Source organism: Myotis nattereri, assembly GCF_964212035.1.
Source record: "Myotis nattereri genome assembly, chromosome: 14".
NCBI classification, from domain to species: Eukaryota; Metazoa; Chordata; class Mammalia; order Chiroptera; family Vespertilionidae; genus Myotis; species Myotis nattereri.
In genome coordinates this window covers 43,664,341-43,677,476 of record NC_138089.1, presented here as the reverse complement: position 1 = coordinate 43,677,476, position 13,136 = coordinate 43,664,341, and the positions used below count along the sequence as shown (strand labels likewise).

The following is a 13,136-nucleotide window of genomic DNA, read 5'->3' as shown; positions in this document are numbered from 1 at the left end:
GAAATGGGATGTGCTTGTCCTGTTCGGTTTGGGTTTGGTTTTGATTGCATGTGTTCTGGTTCTTTGTGTTTCAGAGAGAAAAATGGAAAACGGAAGCAGAAACTCTACATAAAACTGTTCTTTCTGAGTCTGCTTTCATTGCCCCTCGATCTTGGGGACAGGCACCTAAATCTTTTGTGTGTGTGTTCCTAGCTCTGTGGACTTTGTGTGAATACTTGGGTAGACATTAGAAATGGAAATGAAACGGTGAGGTTGGGGATGTTTGAAGTGACCCACATCAAAAGGCTTGGATTAAAAAGAGGAGTTAAGCCTCATATTAGAAATATGATCTCTAATTAGAATTTCCTTGGCCTCTTTAAAGTTAAAGATTGCTATACCATAGAGTTGGGGATGGGGAGGTTTTAAAGTCTGCCCACCGAGAAAAAAACGTTGCATGAGAAACAGGTACCCTTAAACGCTAGAATTACACTCGGTCTAGTAAGAGGCAGGCAGGAAAGGAAACCAAAATGGGAAGATTTATAAGTCCCATTGCATAATCACTCCCAGCCATGAACTTGAATATGAAGTGATCACATACTCTTTCGATTTCTCTTTCTCAACTTTCCCTCCTCTTCCCTCCCGTCCCCTCTCCTCCTGTCTCTCCTTCACACCACCACCTCTGTTCCTCAATCTCTTTCTCCCTCAGTTTTCCTTTCTCTCCCCGCTCCCATCTCTGCTCTTCCTCTCTGGCTGAATTCCTTTAGTTTAAACACATATACAATCATTCCACCCAATGACCTGTCACAGACATCATGTCTTTAAAATGTAATGATACTTAAGAGGTTAATGCAACTGCAGACTTTCCGACAATGCTTATGTAATTGTAAGAATGCTAATGTGAGGTTAGGAACTCAAATTGGGCACTGCCACCCGTATACTATTAAGAGACAACACCAGTCCAGAAAATAGAGCCGTTTTGTAGAATACATAACATACTCTTCAAAAGTTAAATGACAGTGCCTCTCAGCTCGCCGAAATGGAAGCAAACTAAGAAACAGAAATGGTTTCCAAGCCAAGTCCAAGCTCAGACAAAAACATGAGTTGGCTCTTCTTTCCTTTCTTTTCTCTCTTGTCAAAGGCACGTCCTTCAGAGATGTCATTAGATGCCCTAACTTCATCCTAGAGCACGCGCTGCCATTCCTCACAGTGAAAGCTAAGAGCAGGAGTCCAAGGCATTATGAAAAACTGAAGTCAGATGCCTGGCAGGCTTGGGAGAGAATATGGGTGCTGCTCATTTCCTGCATTCAGGGTTCATGTCCACCACCTCGCATCCCTTTTTGAATACTTCTCCACAAACTCAGAGATTTTTGCTCAGCGCCCAGGATTCGGGTGCATTCGGCCTGAGGTCCAATTGCTTCCCACTCTACCATGTGCTCTAGTCCAGCTTTTTCCACCCCATCTTCTTGTACTGATACTACGTACCATGCCCACTACCGGTATCCCTAGGCTTCCTTGTCCAGGTCCTCATGACGACTGACCTTCCGTGCGCTGTCCTTGGTACCTCCCTCATCTCAGATCCCTCTGTACCAGCTGCTTTATGAATTTCCTCAGTTCTCCTGGAGATTCCCAGAATGTGCTTTCGAGTAGTCACCGCACCCTGACCTCTTTTCTTATCTGCAGATACTTCCCACCACATTGTCTTGTCCTCATCTCCCCATTTACCACTCGTCTCCCTCAAAGACTTGTGCTTCCAGACACTCAGTGACAGCCGTCCCTTGCACTCTGCATCCACCACAGGCTCCTCTTCAACATTCAGACCCTTTTCCATGTCCTGTTAGATCAAACACTAGTTCCACCAACTCTTCCCTTCCCTAACGAGTTCCATTTTCTTTCTGGTTTTATGCTTCAGTCCACTCTCTCAGCTCCAGAAATCTTGGCCAGTTTTTCCACGTGTTCCTCTCTCTGCCATACTGCCCTCCATTCCTGAACCAATGACACTTTTTCTCCACCAACCACCCACTGCCAGCCAGTGTGCATCCTGCCTTTCTCAGCCTGTATCACTTCAAGTCACTAGCTCAGCTCACAGCCTATCAGCCTCTTTTGTTTGATCGCCACCACATTCAAAGGTGGTACCCCTTGTTTTATGCAATGACACTAAGTCACGTGTGCAAATTACCTTTTCAAAAAAGAAAATAAAGTGTATTTAATGTATGTTAGAGCAGAGTGTCTCAGCCTTGGCACTCTTGACATTTGTGGGCTCTCCCGAGCCTTGTAGGATATCTACGCATCCCTGGCCTCGATGCACTAGATGCCAGTAGTCCACAACCAACAATGTCTCCAGATATTGCCAAATGTCCGTTGGAGTCAAAATCACGCCTGGTTGAGAACCACTACATTAAAAGAACTTAATATTTAGAGACCATCTACAGTAAAGGATCTTTTGAAATGTGAAAATCCCTCCTTTGATTTCATATTGAAAAGCTTAGATTTCTACAGATTGAGCTGTTTCTTAATGGAGTAGTACACTTGAACATACATAGACATATATACCTGCAACATGCTACTTACATATCTGTGTTATAGGTCATTTCCATAGCCTGAATTGGGGTTCTCTTTGTCATATATGTTTGGTTATGTCCACTCCATCTAGATCATTAGCACCATTCTTCATGGTGTGATGTGCAACACCCACCATGGCTGCAGGGCGTACCTGAGGGAGACCAGTGCAGCTTAGAGTAGCAATGATTTTATCCTGATACCAATGTAGCCACTCCTTCTCCTTCATGTCACATCAGGCTGAAGAGCTGACAGCCCACATTTTCAGAGCTATAACCTTGAATCTCGTTCTGAATGGATTTTCAGATAAAGAAAAGGCAAATGTTTTTCTCAAACATGCAGGACATGAAATACCTGTGGGTGTTCCGTGTGAGCCCAGTGCCATAAGTTCACTCTTAAAGCAAAATCAGAGTCAGCTGGTGCACATTGCGGGTGACCCTTTCCACTCCCGTCCCTTTCCCACTCTTCTAATAAACCCCACCTCCCTGCTTTTCACCCACCCCCTCTCTTGAAACAGAAAATGATCGCATTGGCACCAGAGTTCTAAAACTCTAACGCCTGCAGGCACCAGAGAGCTGGTATTAGTGAGAGAGGCTCGGTTGTTTGATAAGGACTGCTTAATTTAAACTTTTCAACCTGCACACATATTGCTTATTTTATAAGAATATTTTTCACTTCCAGAAAGAAATATATTCTCTTTCATTTTTCTTGAATTACGTTCGTCTTCCCACTTTTGACAAGGATAAAAGTTCTGTGAAGTATTCTTTTACTTGTAAAAAAGACATAATGCAGGAATAAACGTAAGTGGCAACTGACATTTCGCCTCAGAGTTGGGGCACAATAGGGACTGGTGCTGACCGTGGGTAACTAGCAAGTATGCCTCTCTCTTAGGAGAGAGAGTTGTTGCTGCCCTATGAAAATGTGGGCTTGGGAGTGCCAGGTCTACCCATTTTTCACAAGAAGCAGAAAGCTGGGTTTTATGTGAAAGCTCCTGGTTTTAAAAATTGGCTGAGATTTTTAGACACCCTGCAAGCTAAACACTGTAGACTGCCAGTGTGTGTACCCTTGTGATTAAGGTTTTGACTAAAACTCATTATATCCATCTATTCCCTTTCCTGCTGGTTTGCATCAAGTGGTTTAGCTCTAATTATGGATTGAAAGGTTGTGTCAGCTGCTAAGAATTTGAGTCTACAGGGATAGGAAGAAGGAAGGTCCATGAAACTGTATTATGACCAACCCTCGCCCTAAAAGTTAATACATTTTCATTTCAGGAAGTCTTTTTTTTTTTCATCAATAAAGACTGATTTTTTTATTCAACAAATATTTATTGGTCACAAAATGAGTACATGCTGGCTATACAGCGACAACAAAAACTAGACAGAACCCCTGCTCTTGTGGAAATTATGGTTGAGTGAGGAACAGCCTTTAATTGTTATCACACACTAAATGATAGCACAGAGAACTATCAAGTTATGTCTACAGTAAGTGCTGTGAAGATTACATGGGAGGCATAGTGGTTAAGAGCATGGACTCTGGAGCCTACTATCCAGATTTGAATCCTAGCTCCACCACTTACTATGTTATCTCAGGCAAATCTCTTAATTTCTCTATGCTACAGTTTCTCATCTATTAAATGTGGCTAATAATAGAGTTACCTTATAAAGATGATGTGAGGATTAAATGAGGTCATATTTGTAAAGCATTTAGGACATATCTGGCACATGGTAAACACCAAGTTAAGTGTTTGTGTAAAAAATTATCTATGAGAGCTTAATGCTTTTTGTTCAGGAAAAAAATTGAGAACGTGACTGGTGGGGCAATCTAGGGGCCCCACTGGCACCCCCCTTGGCTGGCCTGGGGCCTACAGGCTGGGAGCAGCTCCTGCGATGAGCATCTGCCCCCCTGGTGGTCAGTGTGCATCATAGCAACCAGTCATTCTGCCATTCAGTCGATTTGCATATTAGGCTTTTATTATATAGGATTTTTCACTTCCAGAAAGAAATATATTCTCTTTCATTTTTCTTGAATTACGTTTGTCTTCCCACTCTTGACAAAGATAAAAGTTCTGTGAAATATTTCTTTACTTGTAAAAAGACATAATGCAAGAATAAATGTAAATGTGTCTACTGTCCCCCAGCAGCAAGGACCCAGCCAGCCCGGAGGCAAGGTGTAAAGCAAAGTTGCTCAAAGATTCCACTAGGGCAGTACTGAGAACAGAAAAGCAGTGGCTGTTCTGAGGAAAGATTTTGTGAAGTGGGGGCCTCCAGGGCACCTCAGCTGGAATTTGTGGACACAAAGAAAGAATACCTTTTAAGTTAATGCTGTTTCAAGTTTGTACCCAGTGACTTACACAAGAGACCCATACATGTTTGTTAAATAAATGGACAGATGGATGGATGGATGGATGGATGGATGGATGGATGGATGGATGGATATATTGTTTACCAGCGGGTTAAAGGTTAACATGATGCAAAATTTGGTGTCTAATACTAAGAATCAAATGTAAAAGGAATCAGAATTAGTATGTTGGGAAAGACTAAAGAATGAACCATTCAAGATTTTTGAAGTATATAAAGAAATGACGTGGGAAAGAAAGTACCAGTGGGAAAAAGCTTAACTCAGAAGGATCTGTGCTGTGGATGAACTGAGGAGGTTCAATTTAAATTGGAAGAATAACTAAACATACTAATGACTTAGCTTCCTTAGGGGTGTCAAAGTATAGGCCGTGTGTCCAGAGAACTAGTTAGTTATCAAATTGTAGGATTGGGGCGGGGCGTATAGTGAACATGGTCAGAGATGTTCTGGACTTAACTAGCATTTTCCAATGGATTTTAGTGGTCAGTCTTTATGGATCAAAAACAATGGTTGTATTTGTGTATTAGTTCCTTACCAAGTCCAGGTTTTTTAAATAAAAACTACACAAATAAGACAGTTTGTTTTAGAAAAATTGAAAAACATAAATTAGCAAAACATAAATTTACCTATCATTTCTTTGTATGGATGGATGCCCCAAAACTATGTTTGGAATGAATCAATGCCTAATGAGTTTTCCTGTCGATTTGGTTAATATTTCTTACTAAATTTGAGTGACCATACCATCCATTACCTAAGAGATAGTGGTATACACCCTTGGGGTTGGGGGTGGGGGGGTTACAGTTATGCAAAGGGGAATGATAACCAGCAAGGAAAGACTCTTTTGATTGGCATGAACAGTGGTCTCTATAGCCCAAAGTAGAAAGTTGAACAAGTTGTGTAAAATTCAAACTTCAAATTTTCACTTCTGGTGATGGTATCTTAATCAGATTGGCCTGGACATAGTGATTTTCATGTGGGGAAACAGTATTGCCCTTAAGCTCTCCTTAGTCATGTCTCACTGTATTAAACCTAGTGATCAGAGTCCAAAAAAAAAAAGCATCAAATCTAGCTGATTCGTGAGCATGCATCTCCCCAGATCACTAGGTCTTGAATGAGCTTGAATCTACTGTTCATTTCTAGGGTGACCCTAAGGCAGGGTTCTCAACCTTCCTAATGCCGCGACCCTTTAATACAGTTCCTCATGTGTTGGTGACCCCCATTTTATTGCTACAAATTGAACATAATTAAAGCATAGTGATTAATCACAAAAACAATATGTAATTATATATGTGTTTTCCAATGGTCTTAGGCGACCCCTGTGAAAGGGTCATTCAACCCCCAAAGGGGTCGCGACCCACAGGTTGAGAACCGCTGCCCTAAGGAAACCCAAACTTCTGAAGTCCTGTTCACCTCAAAAGAACTTGATGATCTCCCAGGACTTTCCAGCTATAAAGTGTTCTGAATTTATTTGCATGGTGCCTTGATTTCAAAGTGAATCAAGCCCTCTAAGACAAGATCTAAAATAAATAAAAAGAGTGTGTTGACCAGAATCTAGAGCACTCGGTGTCTCGGATCCTGGCTCCACAATCTTTGGGGCTGTTCCCACTTGCACAGCAAGTGTGAGCACACCTATTTCTAAGGCATTCTGAAACCCTGGGCCTCATAAGCTCTGTAAGTGTGAGATAATATGCCAGATAAGGTTAAGGTTAAGATACTGGGGAAGTATATTGTCAGGGAAAGACTTGTAAATGTTTTCTCGTTAAATATTTTATTTACCTTTTATATTTAAATCTCAATGATCAGGAGAAATAGATCCTAAAGCAAAAATTATATTAAAATGTATAAAATAATTGTCTTGCCTCCTCTCTCATCCATGTTACCTCCTGTCTTCTCCTTATCCTCCTCCTGGCTGTAGTATGTCTTTGACTTTAACACAATATTATTTTCTCACATCCTTCTTTTTTCCTCCTTCACAGGGTACATCCCCAGTTACTTAGACAAGGACGAGCTATGTGTGGTGTGCGGGGACAAGGCCACGGGCTATCACTACCGCTGCATCACCTGTGAAGGCTGCAAGGTAATTGCCCGGGGCCCTCCGGAGTCCAGCCCAGCTCCAGGCCCCTCCCACCAGAATGCAACCTTAAGTTTCAGTTCAAATTAGACCCAATTTCCAACATTCCTGGCCTGTGATCTTCAAGGTGTCTGGTAGTTCTCTATTTTTTTTGGCATGTTCAAGAACTAATTTTTTTTTTCCAAATCAAAAATAATTAAATGAATGTTTGGGAGAGTGTGATGTCTGTCTGGTTTTTTAGAAAGGGAGATAATGAAATAAAAAGAAATAAACGAAGTTCTCCCTTTGAGTTTTAAAATGCATAGCTACGACATGTTATCATCCCAAGAAGTTATCATTTCTCCTCCTGTTTTATCACCAGTGTTTTAAGGAGACAGGATTCACTCTGCCACAGGCTGTTTGCTGCTGATTTGGAGTCTAATTCCTGGGTTCCAGGCCAAGATCCAGCATGTGGTTCCCATGTGACTTTGGACAAGTGCTTTAACCTGTCTGAGGCTTCATTTTCCAAACCCCACAATGGAGATACTGAGTCCCTACTTCATAAGTTGAGAAGAGACAGAAGATATGTGTACAGCACTTTGCAATGAGCTGCTCACAATAAGTGCTCTCTGCCATTATCAATTCCTACAATACTTAAGTATATTTGCTAAGACTTAAGTATCATGTCCAGAAAGGTTCTGGTAGAACACACCCTTGAGAGTGTTACATAAGCCACCTAAGCCTGGAACTAAATGGCATCCTCAGGAAATTTCACAGTGGCATTCTCCCATGCCTTAAGAAAGGAAGAAACACATTGAACTTAGGGTGGATGTCTGCGGATACTAGAGAAAAAGAGTGTGGCTCAGTGGTTGAGCATCAAACTATGAACCAGGAGGTATCAGTTCAGTTCCTGGTTAGGGCACATACCCAGGTTGCGGGCTCAGTCCCCAGGAGGGGGCATGCAGGAGGCAGCTAATCAATGATTCTCTCTCATCATTGATGTTTCTATCTCTTTCTCTCCCTCTCTGAAATCAATTGGGAAAAAAATATATTTTTTAAAAAAAGAAAAAGAGTATGATGAAAGGAAAGACCCTAATGCAATGAGCTGAGGGAAAAAATGTGATAGAGAGCCTGAAATTTTCTACTCCCCGTGTACTGTTGTTTCAAGGATGATCTGAACTGATCATGGCTATCTCAAGAATCAAAAACAAGAACTAAACTAAATCTCTAAAGGCAGTTATATTCGTTTAATTACTAAATGATTAAATTATGACACCAAAGTATTGCAAGTAAGTCTCCAGCTCTTTTATTCTCCATTAAAAAGTACAGCAAATCTCTTCATAGCTTAATTTAGCAGCATAATTATGGCTCTCTGTGAAATGAAATAATATCATTTATTTATATTATTACTCAATGTTTAGAAAGATAAAAGCAAACACTAGACTTTCCCATTAGCCTCTTTGCCTTGAATAAATGCCAAAAAAAAAAAAGATATTAACTCTATAGTCCTGTGACATCTTCTTCAGCTCAGATTTAGAATTCTTTACATTCACTTTGATCCAACTGTCTTATATTTGAATAAGTAGAGCTACAGGCCCAAAACAATCCATCACAGCTCTGTGGACATGAGATTCTGGAGTCATGTATTTCTAGAAAATATAAAATTGTTGTCTTGGGTCTTTCTTTTTCATGTAGGGTTTCTTTAGAAGAACCATTCAGAAAAATCTCCATCCATCCTATTCCTGTAAATATGAAGGAAAATGTGTCATAGACAAAGTTACACGAAACCAGTGCCAGGAATGTCGCTTTAAAAAATGCATCTATGTTGGCATGGCAACAGATTGTAAGTAATCTTCTTCCTTTGTTTTATATTCAAGGGGTGTTGACTGGGGAAAGGTTTGGTTCAAGGAGATCAGCCAGGTAGAAAAGCGAGCAGGAACCCATGTGGACAGAGGGGAGACACCTAGCATTTCCGCAGTCATTGCTGGGTGGTTTCCCGCTTCTAACTCTGCACGTCTCCAGCTGATGGGTGAGGGAAAGCGATTAAATTATCCCTTTCATAGTTGCAAGACTGTTCGCAATACTCTGTCTGCAACCGAGATTATAAATGAGAGTCTTGTCCATTCACCTTGGGAAGGTCTAATTTTACACACAACATTCATGTGGGGAGAACCACATGGATGACTCCTACTCTTTTTCAAAAGCAGAGACAGGAATTTATTTTGTGGCCATTTTCGGAGACAGGGCACTGGCAGAAAACATCGTGATCAGAAATTTCTGAAGAATGCGAAGCTGCGTGCTATTGCAGGAGTCGCCCTGCTGTTGGTTGGTGGTTATATTTTTGGCCTTAAAAACATTCCGAGCTGAAGTCTTCCTACCCAGTTTTCAAAGTGCCACAGCATATGGTGGTGAGATTAGCCGCTACCATTTGGGTCCCTTCTCCCCACACTGAGGAGGGGATTTACACTAGCAGCTTTAGTTAATCTAATAATAAAATAAGGACTGTGTCATTCTGAATGGGTGGCCTCTCTTTTGCCAGGCATCAGGGTTAATGACCTCTCCTGGCATAAACTTTTTGCACATCAATGAAGGATTCCAATCTTTAGTAAAAAAATAAAATAAAAAAAGAAGAAGAAGATGAAGGAAGAAAAAAATAGGAAAGAAAGAAAAAAGGAATGCATCAAGGATTTTTTTCCCCATGAAAGAGGAAATCATCATGGCTTATGTTTATGTGACTAACAGGGTTCTTGCAGTTAGAACAAAAATATCTGTGGAATGTTCTGGTTTGCCCATTAAAGAAGACAGAATGGGGAGCTTTTAAAAGGAGGAGGGTTGTGTTAGGGTGTTAGGCTGAAAATCCAGGGTTAATCCCACCTCCCAGCTGAGCATATTGTCTTTATCTTTTAAAGGCTTTTAGCCATTGCCAACAATATGCCTGATAAGGGTACGTGAAAATGACTGACCTAGAAAGAACCAAATACTTAGATGTGTCACTAAAATGAACTGTTATTATTAAGTATCCATTTCATTGTTCTATTGAGAACTTAAAGATACGAATGTTTATGAGGTTTAAGAAAACTCAGTGTTAACCTAGACTGGGTGGGACTCCATTCTGAGTGCACCTTATTTGCTTGTGAAGTATTATTATTATTTTAGGAGCCCAGGCTTTAGAACCAGAAAAACTCTTGGAGTCCCAGATCTGCTACTTACTAGTTGTGTGGCCATCAGACTTATCTCTGGTTTCCCTTCTGTGAAATGATCACCTACTTCGCAGGTTGTTTGCAGGATCAAATTAGATAATACACGTCTGATGCAACCATCTCTGGCACAGTGTATGCATTTGGTAAATGGGGTTATGAGGAAAGCTCCCTCCCTCTTCTCCCTTTAATGAGTGAACTACAATAACTGAACAGGGCTCATTCATATTCCCCACACTTGCCAATCCTCACTTGACGTTGGTGATCTAATCAAATCCAGGTGATTATTCTGTGTGCAGACTCGCTGAGCACCTTTGGTGTTCTTCTTCCTGCTGTGTTTGCTGTTTTCTTTTCCTAGCAGGCCACACCTTCATCAGGAAATGGCCCGAGGACAATGATGTAGGACTGGAGTCACGTGTCCTGGGTCTTGTCTGGGCTCTGCCATGAACTTGCTGTGTGACTTTAGGCCAGTGGTGATCTCTCTGGATCAACTTCCTCCTCTGTGGAAGGAGAGAGTTGGACTAGATGATATCTAGGGTTCCTTCTAGTCCCAAAAGACCATGACTCTATAGTGGTAAGCCTCAGCCTTTCCATTCCACAGATAGTTACTAAGAGTCTGGCAAAATGGGTTTGTTTTGGAAATTAACCACAGAAGTACAGATTTTTTGTTTCCCTTCTGCATAAATGATAAAAATCATGGCTGCATTTACTGAGCACTTTTAATACATTATCACATTGACTACCCTGTGAAGTGGGTATTATTGATCCCATTTTATAGGAAGAAATGTAAGCTTAGTGAGCCTAATTTGCCAGAGGTCACACAGCTAGAATGTGGTTGTGTCAGGATTCAAACCCAGATCTTTCTAGATGGCAAAGCCTGGGCTCCTTTGCCACCAATAAGGGTTGACCAGGTAGAGAGTAATACAAAGTGAGTTCCTGTGAAACCCAAGAACAGCCTGGCCACATTCTAATTATTCCTTACTAGAGGCCCGGTGCATGAAATTCATGTACAGGTAGGCTTCGTAGGCCTGGCCAGCAATCAGGGCTGATCAGGGCCTTCCAGCTGCCGGCCCAGGCCGTCCTTCATTCAGCAGACACCATAGCAAATGGTCGAACTCCTAAGGGGACAATTTGCATATTAGCTTTTTATTATATAGGAAGGGAGCTAATGAGGAGCTGAAGTAAGGGATCATCAGTGTCCCATTTATTGCTACAGAACTTTCTTTAACCTCCTAAATTCTCTTAGTAAGAGCCATTTGGAGGGAGGAAGGGAGTTATAGAAACTGAAAGAATGAATTCAGATAATTGGCTAGACAGACTCATCTGGGAACCTGTGGGTAGGATAGGTTTGTCCTCTCCTTGCTTCTTTCTTATTTAGGGCCAGCTTCTGTGGGATTGGGATGCCCACTGTCCAACCAGTTTTGTTTGGAAAAGCTGGCTAGACACTGGTAGTTTGGCACCTGGGCTCATATTGGACAATGGCTAGTCAATGGCAGTATGCTGCCCAGGGAGAAAATGCCCCAGTGTGACCCACCCTGTGGGCCCCGCTGAGCGGTCCTGGGACGTGCAGTCTGCCACGTGTCTAGGAGTATCTGTGTTTGTCTCCCTCTCTCCTTCTCCCAGTGGTACTGGATGACAGCAAGCGGCTGGCAAAGCGGAAGCTGATTGAGGAGAACCGGGAAAAGAGACGGCGAGAGGAGCTGCAGAAATCCATCGGGCATAAGCCAGAGCCCACCGACGAGGAGTGGGAGCTCATCAAAACCGTCACCGAAGCCCACGTGGCCACCAATGCCCAAGGCAGCCACTGGAAGCAGAAGCGGAAATTCCTGGTGAGGCTCCTAGCACAGCTGAATAGCAGCTGCGAGTCAGCACTTTCTGCCTCATCTCACTTAGTCCTCACAGCCCTGGGGGCTGAGGTGACCAGCCCATCTTACTGAGAAGGACTCTGCAGCACTGAGAAGTCAGGTGATTGCAGAGCCAGGAATGGAATGCAGGTCTCTCTGAGAGCAAGGGTCCCTCCTAGCGCTACTGTTTATGGGTCCCTAGATTCCAGAGCAGTTCCTACGGCCCCATTATCTGCTTGCTTTTGCTACTAGCTGTGGATTAATTAGTAAAATTCATTACTTGCCAGCTTTCCCTTTTAGGCTCATTTCTTCCCTCAGATGCCCATTTACATACATACTTAATCCACTAAGCTCACTCCAAAATATTCCCTTCAGAATAACCCCTCGAACAAAGTATTCCTTATCTCAAATGTATTTTTATGTCAATAGAAGTCAAAATGTTTAGCTTAAATTCTCTCAAGGCCAGGAAGACAAAGTCGGGATGGGGGCAAAGAGGGGGCATGTAGAGAAAACAGGACTTTCAAGACCCTTAGAGTATCGTTGTTTAATGTTTTTATAAAAGTAACCATTGTGAAAGTCCTTGCCACTCGTTTCTCCTTTGAACTTCGCAATGCTTTGAGGCTGGAATTACTATCCCATTTTACAGATATGCAAACCAAGCCAAGGCCTTAAGTGGCTCACCCAATATCATGTTACTAGAAAGTGGCTGAGCCAGGCCCAAGGCCAACTCAGGTCTTCTGCTTCCAAGTCCAGGCCCTCCACCCACCTCACCAGATGGACTACCCATCCCACCACCAGCTGGTGTTTGACCATCACAGAGACTGACCCTGCTCTTGGTTTATGACACGAACCCTTCAGGGGTATCTCACTGAGCCCCGCATCAGACATTCTATGGCAGTGATGACGAACCTTTTGAGCTTGGTGTATCAGCATTTTGAAAAACCCTAACTTAACTCTGGTGCCGTGTCACATATAGAAATCTTTTGATATCTGCAACCATAGTAAAACAAAGATTTATATATTTTTTTTAATTAAATCTTTATTGTTCAGATTATTACATTTGTTCCTCTTTTTTCCCCCCATAACTCCCCTCCTCCCAGTTCCCGCCCCACCATCCGCCCTCACTCCCCACCCACTGTCCTCATCCATAGGTGC

The 13,136-nt window shown here is 42.3% G+C and overlaps 1 protein-coding gene across 5 annotated transcripts in view; it reads left to right on the top strand.

Annotated features, from left to right (window-relative positions):
- THRB (thyroid hormone receptor beta) overlaps positions 1 to 13,136 on the top strand; it is a gene marked incomplete at its 5' end in the record, with an annotated part of 280,575 nt that overhangs the window by 253,390 nt on the left and 14,049 nt on the right. For all 5 annotated transcript variants that reach the window (XM_081105803.1, XM_081105802.1, XM_081105804.1 and 2 more), the window contains 3 exons: positions 6,867 to 6,967; positions 8,636 to 8,783; positions 11,761 to 11,966. In XM_081105803.1, coding sequence (XP_080961929.1) covers positions 6,867 to 6,967; positions 8,636 to 8,783; positions 11,761 to 11,966 — 455 coding nt within the window. The remainder of the gene's footprint in view (positions 1 to 6,866; positions 6,968 to 8,635; positions 8,784 to 11,760; positions 11,967 to 13,136) is intronic.